Here is a 16,506-nt window from a genome sequence, read left to right on the forward strand (position 1 = left end):
CACCCTTTAAAAACGGCATCCTAATCTCTGTGGAGCCGGCCTTGTCAGCTCTTTCAAGCCCCACCCTGTCAGAATGATGGTGCAAAACACGACCCCTGCTTTTTTTGACGAAGTGTCAGAGGGGCTGGAGTGAAAACCTGGCCGTGTTTCTGGGGAGAAATACACCGGTTTTCAATCAGAACCTGACACTTTGATGTTTGTTTGGTAAATTATGCCCCTGCTGTCTGTCAATAGGACTTGGTCAGAACAAACTTCTAATAACCCAAATCAACACAAAATTATAAAGCAGGTGATCACAATGCAGTGATTTTTAAGTTGCTTCTGCAGTATTTGATTACCTCCCAAATGTTAAGCTTTTTGCCAGAAGGCATTGTGTTGCTCAGTTGAAGTTTGCACGGTAACCTGAACTCTATCTTACAGACCTTAGTACTGACCACCCACATCACTCTCAGCAGTCAGCAATGCAGAACATTTAATATCTGCCCTTGACCACATTCAGACAAAAATCAAACCTGAAGTTCATTTTCACCCCCAATATTTTCTCCTCATCTGTCTGTCATGGCCTGTCATTGCTCCATGGGTAGAGGAAATATCTCACCAAGTCCTCATGCTCCATCTGTATAATTCAACAGGGAATGTACACAGGTAATTATGACCAGGTCCCATGATGTGCTGATCCAAAGCTCACATGAGATCATTTGCCAGCAGGCAAATGACACCAACTGAGACAGTGAGCAGGACTTGGGTGGATCTGTGCCAGGATCTGGGTGGATAGAGGGCTGGTTCCTATGCAAGCAGGAGGTTAAAGCCCTGAAAAGTGGCACTAGACTGAACACCCAACATCATCTGATCCACTTTCGGGTTTAGTTCAGATGGGTTTGCAGGCAAGTGAGAACCCCCCAGGGGCTGTTGGTTAAATTATTTAAATTCTCAGTTAAACATATAGAACATAGAAACATAGAACAGTACAGCACAGTACAGGCCCTTTGGCCCTCAATGTTGTGTCCAAGCTATGTCCAATCCCAAGGTCAAGCTATCCATCTCCCTATCATTCTGGGGTGCTCCATCTGCCTATCCAATAACCGCTTGAAAGTTCCTAAAGTGTCTGACTCCACTATCACAGCAGGCAGTCTATTCCACACTCCAACCACTCTCTGAGTGAAGAATCTACCTCGGACATCCCTCCTATCTCCCACCATGAACCTTATAGTTATGCCCCCTAGTCACAGCTACATCCACCTGAGGAAATAGTCTCTGCACGTCCACTCTATCAATCCCCCTCATCATCTTATAAACCTCTATTAAGTCGCCTCTCATCCTCCTCCGCTCTAAAGAGAAAAGCCCCAGCTCCCTCAACCTTTCCTCCTAAGACCTACCCTCCAAACCAGGCAGCATCCTGGTAAATCTCCTCTGCACTCCCTCCAATGCTTCCACATCCTTCTTATAGTGAGGTGACCAGAACGGAACACAATATTCCAAATGTGGTCTCACCAACGTCCAGTATAGTAGCAGCATAACCCCACGGCACTTAAACTCAATACCCCTGTTAATAAAAGCTAACACACTATAAGCCTTATTCACGGCTCTGTCCACTTGAGTGGCAACCTTCAGAGATCTGTGGATATGAACCCCAAGATCCCTCTGTTCCTCCACATTCCTCAGAACCCTGCAGTTGACCCTTAAACTGCATTCAAGTTTGTCCTACCAAAATGAATCACCTCGCACTTATCAGGGTTAAACTCCATCTGCCACTTTTTGGCCCGGCTCTGCATCCTATCAATGTCTCTTTGCAGCCTGCAAGAACTCTCCACGTCATCCACTACTCCAGCAATCTTGGTATCATCAGCAAATTTACTGACCCACCCTTCAGCCCCCTCTTCCAAGTCATTGATAAAAATCACAAATAGCAGAGGACCCAGCACTGACCCCTGTGGTACACTGCTGGTAACTGGCCTCCAGTCTGAAAATTTTCCTTCCACCTCCACCCTCTGTCTTCTATGAGACAGCCAGTTCGTTATCCAATTGGCCAAATTTCCTTCTATCCCACACATCTTTATCTTCTTCATGAGCCTACCATGGGGAAACTTATCAAATGCTCTAATCCAGCCCATGGGTTTTCCACGCTGTGTGGAACTTTCCAGGGCCAATCAGGAGAAAACACAATGGGGAATGCATTTTGAGTGAAGTTGACAGGTTGGGAAGACATCAAACAGTGAAATTGATGAGCTATGGTCCTGTCTAGGTGAAAGGCTGCTGCTCTATAGTGTTTGAACACAACAACAGCACCAAGAGCAGCTGGAGAAACATCATACTGCCTGCATCTTAGCCATATATTGCTGCAATAGACAGAACAGAGGGAATGGTCACATTTTTCCAGTGCAACTCCAATGCTCATCATTGTAGGCCACCCTGCCTGCTCCAGTTCTCTGCCTCTCCCTAGATTTCTGCATTCTGTTCTCTTAAAAGGAGAGAAAGCAGAGTGTAGTGAGTGCGAGGAATGGATTGTGTGAAGAGGGAAGGACAATATGTCTGAAAGGTGACTGTGAAGCATGAGTGCCATAAGGATGAGGTTGAGTGTGAATGTAGGCTGTTTGAAAGGAGTAAATCTGCAGGGTGTGTTGGTCTGAGGAGTGTTGAGAAGAAGAGTGCTACAAAAGTCAGAATGTAGAGCTTGGCAGCCAATAGTTTTGTGCCATTCGTTTTAACTGCCCGCTTGAGGTCCTGGATCCTCTTGGTGCACTTATCTCTAGGTTAGATGGATCACAGTCCCACTGATTTCCTTGACTACTTCATTTTCATGCCTGCTACCTCCTGTTCTTGGCAAGTACGGCCTCATTTCAGTCCCTCAGATTGTCTTAGCAAGACTTCCAGACAAGAAAGACATGGAAAGCAGTTTTCCTTGGTCTCCTCTCCATTCCTGTGGTTGCTGTAACCTCAGAAAGCAATATCCAGTTCAGGTATTCTGACTGCTATAATTCCTTCTTTTGGTAGATTTGGTGGTGATTTAGGCCCTGTCGACCCTATGGAAACTGGTGGACAATATCCAGAATCAGGTGTTGACGCACTTGCTGATATCCTGCTACATTCCTACTGATTGACAGCACTGAACACTGGCCTCCTTCCCTTTGTCACTCAGCCCAAATGCAGAATGGCATTGGGAACCTCCCACCCCCACCAATCGCACCAGAGGCCCCACCCCATTAGAACCCGTCCCATTAGACCCTGCCCTTGGCACTGCCTGATGCCTGATGGACAGTGTCAGGATGCCCTCTTGGCATTGGCACTTTGCCCCAGGACATTTCCAGGAGATCCAGACTGGCACTGCCAAGGTGGCAATGTCCAAGGGGACCCCTCGCTGGTGCCCAAACCTCTGGGGGGCCTCAATGGTCCCCTCTCCACTCCAGCAGGGTTGGGCCACCGGCAAGTGGGGAGCTAAACTAAAAATCTGCTGTAGTGAAACACTCCTGGTGGGGGGGTGAGACGGAGACACAAATGAGTCTGGAGGTTGCAGTTCCAGGGCACTAAGAGATTAAAATGGTATGGCGATGCTAATTTGAATACATTATGCAGCTTCGCATCGTTTCTGGTGCTGAGCTGATGGAGCCGGAAATATGGTGCTCGGAGATTCTCGGAGGCTGTGGCACCTAGTAGGGAGCCCACAATACGGCCTTTGCTACAGTCTCCTGGCCCACTGTGCTACAAAGGTAACACAGTGGGATGGGAGAATCACACCTAATACTTTTTACTACATGTGACAATAATGAACCAAACCAAAGCAAGTCAAATCAAAAGACAAGTGATCAAACACAAGGGCTTATAAGGGAAAATTTGGACTCAGTTTTAAAATAATAATCAAAATGAAGATAGGTGGTGATTTTGACCCTGTCGATCCTGTGGAAACTGGTGGACAAACATCCAGAATCAGATGGTTGACACACTTGCTGATATCCTGCTACATGCCCACTGTCTGGAACTTTAGCTGACTGTTCTGAGCAGGCTGTAAGGACAGCTGCCTGAAGATAGCCATCTTCAATTATGCAATGTTCAACTCTGTGACATCATTAACTGGCAGCTATAATTTTAACTGATGGACTTTTAGGGATGTTCTAGTGGCTTTCTTGCCAAATAAAGATAATGCAGAGAGGACATGGGGACAGAAGAGGCTCAGACAGATAAGTTGTTATCATTAGTTCTTTCAAAATAAGTAATGTTGTGATGAAACATAACTGCGAAAGCTTTCCTAATAGTCCTTTCCTATTTTGGGACAGTATACGTTGACATTTTATTTGTAAAACGGGTCTTCCCCAAGATGTCTGGATGTAGCAAATCAGGCACGTTTGGAATGCATGAACCTGCCATTTTTATTCTCAAGAAAACCATCAAGTTCCTCTACAAGTAGTTGTTCCAATCTGCCCTGACTCATTGTGCCCAGGTTATCCAGGAAACTATCCCCTAACATTTTCTAGAATGTCAGAGCTGCATAACTCCTTACCTCCCTCGGTTTTTTGTTCTGTCTTTAATTTACAAGCTTCAATAACCCAAATATGGGGGGGGGGGTGGAGGGGTGTTTACCTAATCACTACTTCCTGGTACTTTGACCTTCTCTCTTGTTGTTAAAGCTTGTTTTAATTTAGGTGATGTGGAGCACTATTAACCTTTGCTTTTTCACCTAGTTTTCTTAATGATAAAAATGCATGCTTTTCCTGTGTGCCATTGGGCAGATGTGAGATATACGTCTGGGGCAGAGCAGGGGGATGTTTGCATATTGAATCAGCATGTTACCCACCAAGACTCCTGGACCACAGCTTCACAACTGCAAGTTAATATTAAGAACTTTAAACTGAAATTATTTCATCAGGGTAGCATGGAAGAGCAAATATCGAGCACTGCACAGTTCAAACAATTACAGTAATAGAGTGTTTTCTCTAGTTTTCTCTTTTACTGCTGTGAAGGTGCCAATTCTTGGTGGCATTAGATTTCGTAGGTACTCGCAGTTCTGTCTTACCTCATGCGTGTGGCCATTCTTCACCTGTGAGTTTAACAATGAGTTCTAGGTAATTATTGAACTGTGCAGAGCATCAAATCCAAACCCAATGCTGTCTTCCAACAATTTCCAGACATGCACATTCTCCAGACAAGATTAGTGGATAGTAATGGTAATGGGTGATTCACAGAATCCCTAATGTTGAATGAGGTCATTTGGCCCAACCAACCTGCACCGACAACAATCCCACCCAGGCCCTACCCCATAACCACACATATTTACTCTGCTAATCTCCCAGGGTCAATTTACCACAGCCAGCAACCTAGCCCGCATATCTTTGGACTGTGAAGGAAATAGGAGCACCCGGAGGAAACATACGCATACATGGGGAGAACTTGCAGACTCTGCACAGACAGTGACCCGAGACCAGAATTGAATGTGGGTCCCTGGTGGTATGAGGCAGCAGTGTGCCACCGTGCTGATTCTTCCCTTCCCTGACCCACTCCGTCTGAGGTTGGCTTATTCATACAATACTGAGGATCTGGGTTTGGGACCATTATGTACCCTATGACTCACAACATGCTGTCAACTCATTTTTAATAAAGCTACATACAATTAGAACAATCTTTAGTGTCCATTAGTTGTAATAAATACAGTGCTCAACAGCATTCTTCATAATAAGTGATATTCAAGGTAGTTAATAGCTCAGATTAAAATGAATGCAATAGCTTAACATTTGGTTCAACACTGTACACTATACAATCAATGTTGTTCCTGCTAGAACAAAGAACCAGCATTCTTCTCAACTGAAAATTATAAACATCTTCTATAACATTGAGAAATGTGTACCATTGTAAAAAGAAATCCAAATGCATGATAAATTGAATGTACCAAAGCAACAAGTTTGAAAGTTGTACTACCTCAGTTTCATTGGAACTTAACAGCAGAAATCATACAAGGAGTCAGGAGAAACAACAGACAACTAAGCGAATAAGTGCCTGGCCCAATGGCAGACATGAGGGTTTTTTACAATTTTTATTTCATGTTTTTCTCTTGCTCTATTATGTTGACTTGGATACTGTTACAGAAGTGTCAACAGCCCTCCAGCACCTAAGTAGTCATTTATTTTGCATGAAGCCAGACATTAGGCATTGTCAGGCTATTTAAACATGGATTGCTTTGCAACAAAGCCCAGTTTTTCTCTCACCCAAGCACAAATATTGTATAGCAGGAGTCACTGGAGACCAAGAAGTTGAAACTTTGCCTTCTTGCAATCTAAAAGGCAATTACAACATCCCAAATGTACTCCCCCGGGTTGACATGGCAGTACTTGGCTTTTAACCACAGAGCCATTGGGAAATTTTTATTTGATCAGTCAGGTATTTGCCACATGTGGAAAAGTATTACCAACTTCAAACAGTCTCCAAGCCTAGAATATCTACGGTCTGAATTTAAATCTGGGGTGTGATGCCTGCCCTCTCAGACAATAAAGCAAGGGGCGAGTCCAGCTCTACCTGTCTAGCTCACTCCACAGCCATTTTACAGCTGGTGGGCTTCTAAGTGGCTTAAACCAAGCTTTGCACCCCCATTGGGAGAGGAAATCTCATTTCTAAGAGTTGTCAGTCAGTCAAAGGACTGGCAGCTCTCTGGTTCCAGCAATGCCACCTGGAGCAGTGGCTACTACTGGGACTGCAATTAATTCCTGGTGGCAATCGTCAGTGAAGCTGGATGCAAAGCTAAGGTGGGGGAGCAGTGGAAGGGAGGAGGGGGGGCAGTGGAGGGGAGTTGCCAGAGCCTGGCTGGCAGGCCTCAGCAGATGGGGAAAGGGAGTTGGGGCCAGGGTAGAGAGGACAGCTGGGATAGTGATACATGTGGATGGGAAGTCCTGGGGCTGGGGGGAGGGGAGGGGAGGGGGTGGGGGTTAGTGGTGTTGGGAAGGGATCTGATGGGCATGGGGTCCTATAAATAATGAAAATACCCTATCCATTTCCTATCACTACCAAGCTGTACATTGGTGTCAGCCTCTGCCCACCATTGGTAAATTCCTCTGACGTGGCCATTAATTAGTCAGTCAATTGGTCTAACTGGTGGATGGGCCTCCTGCTATGGGTAAAATTGTGGGGGTAATCAGGGATGAGAAGATAAGCATCAGGAGTGCAGCTCATTGAGCCCAATATTATGCAGCCCAACTCTGAATGGTGGTTTTGGGGGGCGGGGGGCATAGCATTCCATTCCATTCTATACCTGTGTAAAATCTATGTATGACTAATCCATTGTGTAAACACTGCCTAGGGACACATTACTAAGCAGAATCCACAGCACTTACATATAGCTTGCCAGTACCATAACCTATGGGCCTCCAGGTCTTTGCAGGGCCAATTTGAGAATATAATAAGCTGAAACCCTGCAGCTTGCCAGCACAATGTGCCAGTCATCTTCCACATGCTTGTTCAGTTAGGCTGATGATATTCATTAAAGCACTGTGAGCCGGGTTGGTTGGTGAATTAGAAACTTCAGACCTGCTTGATTCATGTATCAGGACAGAAGATCCTTGGCATCAGCTTGTAATCAGCCCAGTATTAAAGGGATACCACTTGCAAACTGGATGTGACACTAAAGGCTCTATAGTGCAACTTGTAGGATGTCTGACACTGGGAAGGACGCAAGGAGAAACATTGTGGAGATATAACTCTGGAAGTCTTTGCTTTCGATACTACCAAACATTTCTAGCCATTATTTTAACAAACATGTATCAGTTAACTCCTCCATGAAAATAATGAATGCAGGAATGTCATGCAACCAAAACAAGACTTTGGATGGCAAAGAACATAGTTAAGCAGAAAATGGCTGCCAATGAGAACCAGGGTAAATATAGAATGTTCAGAGAAGTGAACTAGGAAATCTAAGAGGCAAAGAGAAAGTATGAGAAGAGACTAGCAACTAACATGAAAGGGAATCCACAAGGCATAAGGCATGGAAACAGGTAAAATGATACTGAAAGGATGGGTGTCAATTAGGAAAAATGAAGGAGAAGCACATGGCTGGATTGTAAATAAGTATTCTGGTAAGTAGTCATAGTCCATACAGGACCGTCAGCATCTTTCACTATTAGAGAGAGACAAGGTGGGGGCACCACTCAACATCAATCATAGGACTACACTAATCTACATGAACTACCACAGCAGGTATAAGGACTGAACATGTGGCATTCTTGTTAATCTGTGCCATGCAATGAACGGAGTTAGCTAATTTACCTCCTTTGCATTTGGCTTTACCAAGGAAGAAGATATTTCAAGACTCACAGTGGGAGACAAGTTGGCTGATACTGTTTCAGCTAAAATTTGATGATGAAGAGATATTAGATTGTCTGCCTGTCCTGAAAGTTCATAAGTCACAAGGATTGGGTGGGATCCATTTGAGGATGCTAGGAGAGGTTAGGGTGGAAATTGCGCAGATCGGCCTGAAATTTCATTAAGACAGAGAAGGTTTCTGCACTAACCAAAATGGTGCCAGAGACCCATCCCAAACCCAACTTCAACCATTTTTACAGGGGAGTGAGTGGGGGAAGGCTGTACTTACATTTCTGTAGTTCACAGGGGCAGCTGTAAGTGTAAAAGTACAGCTGCCAAAAAGTACAGCTGTTGTAGATAGAATGTCTGAAACACAATTTCTTCATTTCAGACCTTTCAGGAGAAGGTCTACAGCTGCCAGAATTTTTTGGAGAGATAGGGCATCCTTTTGGTTAAGTCAAGAGGTATCCTTGAAGCGGGAAGTGCCCTTTGGGAGAAGTCAAATGCCACTTAGGAGTGTTAAATGCATACATGAGTGTGGGTAAAAAATGAATAAATTCACTGGAACTGTCAAGCTGACAAGAAGAGTCAAGGTATAAAGGGATTTTTTCTAGATATTTAAATCATCTGATCTTTTAAAGTAAAAACAGCAAAGATGTTGAAGTTTTATAAAAAAGTTCTTGCTATTTCACTTTTTCTGTGTCATGAACCTGAGATCCATCGTTATGGGATTTGTGCTGTATGACTGATTTCACAACCTATCATTATCTCAGTGAGGTGATTATCAGTTCAAAACTCAACTGAAAGCTCCAAGTGGCTATAACATCATTGATGAAGGGCTACGAATACAAATGCTTGTTCTTATAAAAGATTAAGCACTTGAATTAATAGTTTATTTTATATGAGATTATATAATTGAAGGAATGTAACCGTACTGAATATTTTTTTTAATGAATGAGACTGTTTTTTATAAAAATAACGTTTGCAATGGACACTTAGAACATTATAGATCCAGAGTCTGCTCATGGTGGATACTGCATGAATTGCGATAGAGGGTGTAAGCACAAAGGGTTGCATTGGGGGTGGGGGGGGGGTTGGGGGGGGGGCCATGGGTTGCAAGAGTTAAAACTAAATTGAGATAGAGACTATAAAGGGGTATGGGAATGGGTAGAGGAGCATAGATTGGCATGGAGCTATAAAAGGCCATCGGAAGGTGGATAGTGGGGCATAGTTTGGCACAAAGTATATGAGAGGCCATGGGTTGGGGGCATGAAGTGGTATGGGTAGGCATAATGGGGCAGAAGCAGTATGTGTGTGAGCAGGAGGGAGATGTGAGGCGTTTGAAGAGTGGGGTTGGAGGGCTTTTTTTTACTTTACTGCTCTTTGCAGCTGGGACCAAATCCCAGATCAGTGAAATGGGCCTTTTGCACGGTCAACCTCTGCAGCTGGCAGTCCCTATGATTATATCTGAACTCTTCCTGGGGGTAGCAGGCCAACTCCACTTAGCACTGTGCTCCCCCACCCACCTCATGCCAAAGAAAATTAGACCATCTGGGGCACTTTTTGCCGAGTTGAGTTAGCAGAACAAGAAGTCAGGCCTTACAATTCTCGTTGGGTACAGGGATGGTGCCATAGAATTGAAGAATTGCTAATCATTGAATTATAGGATCCCTACAGTGCAGAAGGATGCTATATAGCCCATTGGGTCTGTGCTGATAACAATCCCACCCAGGACTTACCCCACCTATTTACCCTGCTCATCCCCTTGACACTAATGGTCAGTTTCACATGGCCTAACCCACATATCAATGTTACAACCATGTTCAAAAAAGGTTGCATGGAAAATTCCAGCAATTACAGGTCAGTCACTTTAACCTCGGTGCTGGAAAAGTTTTTTCAAATGATAATCCATGAAAAAATTAACAGTCACTTGGTCAAACGTGGACTAATTAACTAACTTAATAGAGTTTTTAGATGAGGTGACGGAGGGAATTCATGAAGGAAATGTGGTTCATGTGGTATATATTGACTTCCTAAGAACATTTGTTAAAGAGCTACATGATAAGCTTGCTAACAAAAGTAAAGCACATGGAATAAAAGGGACACTGGTTGTACGGATGGAAAAGTTGGGTGAGTGACAGCAAATAGGGACAAGTGGTGAATGATTGGTTTTTGAGCCACAGGAAGGTTTAGAGTGTTCTTTTCCCTTGGAACTGGTACGATGACCATTGCTTTTGTTGATCCATATCGATGCCTTAGATTTGGGTGTGCAGGGCACAACTTCCAAACTTGAACACGATACAAAACCTGACAGTGCGTGAATTGTGAGGATGATTGTGATAAGACTTCGAAGGGACATAGTGAGGTTGGTGGGATGCATGGGCATGTGGCAGAAGAAATTTAATACACAGAAGTGTGAAGATGTGTATTTTGGTAGGAAAAACAATGGGAAACAATATAAATTAAATGATATAATTCAGAAAAGGGGTGTTGAACCAAAGAGACCTGGGAATATATGTATATAATTCTTTGAAGGTGCCAGTTCAGGTTGGGAAATTGCTTGAAAAGGCACATAGGATCCTGAGTTTTCTGAATAGAGTACAAAAGCAGAGAAATTACAGTGAACCTTCATAAGACACCATTTCATCCTCAGCTGGAGTATTTTGTCCAATCTGGGCACCACACTTTAGGAAGGATGTGAAGGTTTCAAAGATGGTTCTTTAAAGATATATAAGAATGATTCCAGGGATGAAGGATTTGGATAGATTGGATCTAGAGTCATTCTTGGATCAGAGAGGGTTGAGAGGAGATTAGGTAAAGGTATTTAAAATCAAGAGGGGTCTGGACAGAGGACGTAGAGATAAAGTCTCTTGGTGAAAGGGCTGAGAATTAGAGAACACAGACTTAAGATGATTGGCAAAAGAATAAGAAGTGCCATGAGGAAGAATTTTTTACCATCTGGAATGCACAACTTGTAAGTGTGTTGGAGATGGAATCAATCTTGGCTAAAGAGAGGAAATTGGATAAGCATCTGAAGGGAAATATTTACATGACAACGGTGAAAGACTAAGAGATTGGGACAAGTTAAATTGCATTTGCAAAAAGCTGGCACCAATTTGATGGGCCGAATGCCCACCATCTGTGTTGCAAACAACAATTCTATACTTTCAGGAGTTTGTCTGCTAATTTCTGAAGTGATAACTTCTAGGCTATGGTAATATTGTTGGTGCTCAACATACATGTTTATACCATGTTGTCTTTTATGCAGAAACTAGTTTCATCAGTAGCAAGTTATGGAGGGCTGACCTGGTTTAAAAACATATGAAAAAAATAACAGTTAGAAGGTTAAATATTCAGACATAAGATTCATCTGTGAAAATAATATTTTCAAAGTCTTCCAATTGTGAATCAGTGCACTGTCTGCTTTGCCATTCTTGTCTTCTCCTAATTAGCTCATTCTCCACTGTCTTAGTGTCTCTGAGGCAGTGTTTGGCCTCATTATGAAGGAAGTAGTCCTTAACAGTAGTTTTAACAGAGGGTGGTAATATAAAACGGATAGTGTGTCTTTTATTACAAGTGTTATTACTACATTGCTGAGGAGATACAGGCTGAGTTGAGCCATCTAATAGCTGCTTGTCACTCTGTGAAGGAATGTCTGTTGAAGAAGTTCTCATTAAAATATCCCCGGATATAATTTTTTGCTGAGATGCCTTGGATTCATCAGAGATCTGTCTTCGTGTAACAGACTGGAGAACCAAGGGAGAGTCCTGTCCATAAAACACAGTTTGTGGTATGTGAACCTTTAAAGTCTGCCCTGATCGTCTTGTACTTCCTTTATTGGGTGGTGGTACGTTGGAGTTGCTATTCTCATCTTGTGTGGCATTGTCAATTTCAGATTCCTGCCTCTCTTGATCCGTATGTTGTATAGTAAACACCTTACCAGGTGCCATGTAGAATGTTATTTTAGTGCGCTTAACATTTTTACTATAAGATGGCCCTACAGTGGATTCCTCGGGAAGTGTGCCAAATTGTGTTGTATTGGGAACATTCAACCTACTCCTTCTTTCCTGATCACTTTCTCTGTTTAACCCTTCTGCATCACTTTGGACAGAATTTGTCCCATGTTCATCGTGTCCAATATAGGCTACACTTGTAAAATATTCAACGTTCTTTTCCGAATCTTCAACATCCACAGATCCTTGACTTTTTGAATGAGATACGTGCTCCATTAATGTTTGGGTTGAATCCTCTCGATCACTCTCACAGTCCAAGTCTCCTTCTTTTTCTGCTTCCTCGTTGTACCAATCCAAATCATCAAGACAATAAGCCACTGAAGATGGGGATGTCCCAGATAATTTGCCCGGAAGCCTACAGGGGCCACATGGTGAGGGGATCTGACTTTTTCCAGAACTCCCAAAGTGCAAACTGTCACTGCGACCAAACACTGATGAGTCAGAATAAGAGAAGGCACTATCTACTGAACTTAGTGAAGACTCTGAGGGTGATGTGGTGGGAGAAGACAGGCTTGACAGGCTTGACCTTGTTGACAGGTTCATTCTCTGCTGTCTAGGCTGCTTCAGTTTGGTATTAATCTGAGGAGACCTCCAATAAGTATATCTTAGTTTATTAGAACCCGGGATTTTCCCATCATCCAATAGTTTTTGGCTTTCAATCTGAAGCCTTTTCAGCTGGTGTAAATAATCAATGTGACCATGGGTCATGGCTGCATCACAACTTGACTGGCGGGCCACTGGCTCATGAGACAAGGCGAGTTGGTGTGACAGGCAGACACTGGGCTCGGAAGAGCAGCGGTCTCGTGCTGAGTCAATGCTTTGGATAGCTGCGAGTGAAGAAACTGAGGAGCAGGTATATAAAGACTCATTTTCCAACTGCTCGCAGAGATCCCCACTGTCACTCTTCTCCAGGATTTTCTTGCATGAAACTTCTTCACTGAAAAAGCTTTGCTGGCTCCAAGCCTCCTTGGGTTCTTCTGTTGTGTGTTGTCTAGAATCATTCAGATTGGTAAAGGCAGAGTGACTTTGCTGGTCCTTTTGAACTTTTAGCCTTTTTTGATCGGACCATGCTGAATCCATAGCATCCGATGAATACTGTGGCTGCGTCAAGTGCACATCTACAAAAGTAACATTGAAAGAAAGATCAGAATGTTATAACTTTTCTGCATGGTTTTCTTACGCTTTTATGTGAAGATTCTGACCCTCACTACAGTACTGTCCCTCATATGGTCAGTCATGTATTGATACAAGTAGTGAACAATAGTAGGCTATTCAGCAGCAGTGGTCATCATAGCCAAGCCAAAATCTGTTCCCCATATGACATCTTTCTGGTTTGAAGCAAGGCATATTCCAACATATTTCCGGAATTTCCACATATTTAAAAAAAACAAAATTGATCTTGGTTTTTAAGAAAATGTTCAAACTCTCATAATTAATCCATATTTTCGGCTGCATAAGGTTAAAAAAAATTAATTTAAATAAATGCAAAAATAAACTCAAATTCTGAAACAAATGCCTGACAGTATTGAATGCGGAAAATGATAGGAAAAGCCCAATCATCATTTAGAGCCACAGACTAAATACAGGTCATTATTGTAGAACACCTGCCCTTTAGTGCATGGTACAGCAGCACCTTAGCTTCTTTGAAGTCATCCTAACTCAGATCAGTAAACTTAGAACATCAATGGGACTTTGAAGGGGTGGTGTGGAATATGTGTTCTCTGGCTCTGTCAGACAGCACAGGGAATACTGATGCCCTGGTGAAATGGGTATTGGTCAAAGATCGGGATTCCGCCTGGAGTGAAGGCACTCACGATTCTCCTGACACATCCTGCAGGCCCCATGAGGTTCCGGCTCAGCCAAAAATCACGCACTCCTGCTAATTATAATACAATTAATGAACATAGGATGCTTAAATTTGCATCCATCAAAATGGATAATGCCACCTGACAGACGTTGCCAGTACCAGCACGAGAGTTCTCCCAATGGGGTGCGCATCTAAGATTTGTTTTAGGTTTATTTATTAGTGTCACAGGTAGTCTTAATTAATGGTGCAATGAAGTTGCTGTGAAAATCCCCTAGTCGCCACACTTTGGTGCCAGTTCAGGTATACTGAGAGAGAATTTAGCATAACCAATGCACCTAACTATCACGTCTTTCAGACTGGGAGGAAACTGGAGCACCCAGAAAAAGCCTGTGCAGACATGGGGAGAATGTGCAGATTCTGCACAGACAGTGACCCAAGCCAAGAATCGAACCCGGATCCCTGGCGCTGTGAGACAGCAGTGCTAACCACTGTGCCACCATGCCTAATGTGGCTTTGGGGAAATTGGGTCCAATAAATCCAACCAGCAAAAATATGTTAATTCTCGAGAATCTCAAGAAATATCTATAAAAAAGCAATAAGGAAAACACCACAAACCAAGTGAGTCCTCAGAATGTTCCCGCTGGACATCTTCTGAGCCTCCAAAGAGTGAATTCAGACCACTCCCAAAGATTCGATAAGAGTTTTCAATCATGAACTGTACAAGAATGGCCACCTGGAAAAAAGCACAAAGTCCCTAATGCTTCATCACGTTCAACAATTCTGACTTGTACTTAGACACTGCCTTCAATGTAACAATGTGACCCAGGTGTAGCAGAAGAGTTGGGAGAGAATTGAGAGATAGTATTGTAGAAGGCAATGGTTTGGTCACAGATGGAGTAATTTGTGCATGCAATTCCAAGCAAATCATCAGAGAAAGAATATTGAAGCTTTAATGGTGACAGAAAATATCTACTTTACATTTGGGATTAAGTGCTTATTTAATAAAAATGTAGTAACGTGTATAATAATTATGCAAAAGTAAGATGTAAGCAATTCCCTTCCGTAGCAGTAGCTTTACTCTTCTCACCACCAATGGAATCTATTTGGCCTGGCTACTTTTCTTTGTAAGTCTCGACCTGTCTGATTTGCAATAGACAGGCAAATTAATACCTTCACAAAATTAACCATGGACCAAAAAATTTAAATAACTGCTTAGCTCAAATGTGGTTGCAAATCCAAGTTTTGTTTAAATAAATCATACTTGGGAAGCAAATTACGACTGGCATTATCAAACAGAAAAGAGATGGTAGTCCCTTGAAAATTGTGTGAAAACATGTGGGCTGATTCCATTCTAAAAGTGGGAGGCTGGACTTGTCTCAGGTCAGTTTAATTTGTACATTCAGATTTATGACTATGAAATGCTGCCAAAGAGGATCAAAAGTGCGAAGTTAAGGCTGTTTGTATTGGCCAGAAGAAGCACGAGTGTTCTCCTAAGCATAACTTCTTAGGCCCGCCAGTATTGTGGCCACAACCTGCTGGCAGCATTACTTCAATAGCTTCAAAATGGACACAGCTTCTTGATATTTTAGGTGGATTGACAGCAAAAACAGAGAATAGTCAAGTCACGGGTAAAGAACAAAAAGAGGGGTGGCATGGTAGCACAGTAGTTAGCACTGCTGCCTCACAGCGCTAGGGACCCAGGTTCAATTCCAGCCTCGGCTCGTTGTCTGTGTGAAGTTTGCACATTCTCTCCCCTGTCTGCGTGGGTTTCCTCCGGGTACCCCAGTTTCCTCCCACACTCTAAAGATGTGCGGGTTAGGTTGATTGGCCATGCTAAATTAACCCTAATGTTAGCAAGATTATCAGGGTACATATGTGGAGTTACGGGAATAGAGCCTGGGTGTATTTGTGGTAGGTGCAGACTCAATGGGCCGAATGGCCCCCTTTCTGCACTGTAGGGATTCTATAATGGGTTCTATGTCAGTACTATTGGGTGGCCACCTGAGGTTTTCCCTGGCAGCCAGCCAAAAATTAAAATCTATCCCAACTTGTGGTTTTTTTTAATTGAATGGTTTGCATTTTCTCTGAGGCATCTGTTTGGCAAATAATGTCTTAAACTAGCTGAAACATTCTTCTGCGGACATGAGTGGACTCAACCGTGATTGACATTGATGGTATTTGTGGGCATAATATTTCCTGACACACACATTAAAAATCACCAGCCGAACAAGTTATTGGAAGTTGTTCAGCAAGCGGCAGCACTGCTGCCTCATGGCACCAGGGACTGGGGTTCGATTCCCAGTTTGAGTCACTGTCTGTATGAGGTTTGCAAATTCTTCTTGTGTCTGTGTGGATTTGCTCCAGTTTCCTCCGGTTTTCTCCCACACTCCAAAAGCCCCTTGGTGTCAGGGG

General features: G+C 43.2%; 1 protein-coding gene across 1 annotated transcript in view; it reads right to left on the reverse strand.

Moving 5' to 3' along the window:
• Nucleotides 1–11,627: 11,627 nt before the first annotated feature.
• Nucleotides 11,628–16,506, reverse strand: part of arhgap20b (Rho GTPase activating protein 20b) — a 92,479-nt gene continuing 87,600 nt past the window's right edge. Inside the window, exons 14-15 of the mRNA XM_080188209.1 lie at nucleotides 14,710–14,827; nucleotides 11,628–13,405 (exon numbers count right to left, since the gene is read on the reverse strand). Of these exons, the coding sequence (XP_080044335.1) occupies nucleotides 11,628–13,405; nucleotides 14,710–14,827 (1,896 nt within the window). The remainder of the gene's footprint in view (nucleotides 13,406–14,709; nucleotides 14,828–16,506) is intronic.

Source organism: Carcharhinus amblyrhynchos, chromosome 4 (genome assembly GCF_965287045.1).
Source record: "Carcharhinus amblyrhynchos chromosome 4, sCarAmb.v2.hapA, whole genome shotgun sequence".
Lineage (NCBI taxonomy): Eukaryota > Metazoa > Chordata > Chondrichthyes > Carcharhiniformes > Carcharhinidae > Carcharhinus > Carcharhinus amblyrhynchos.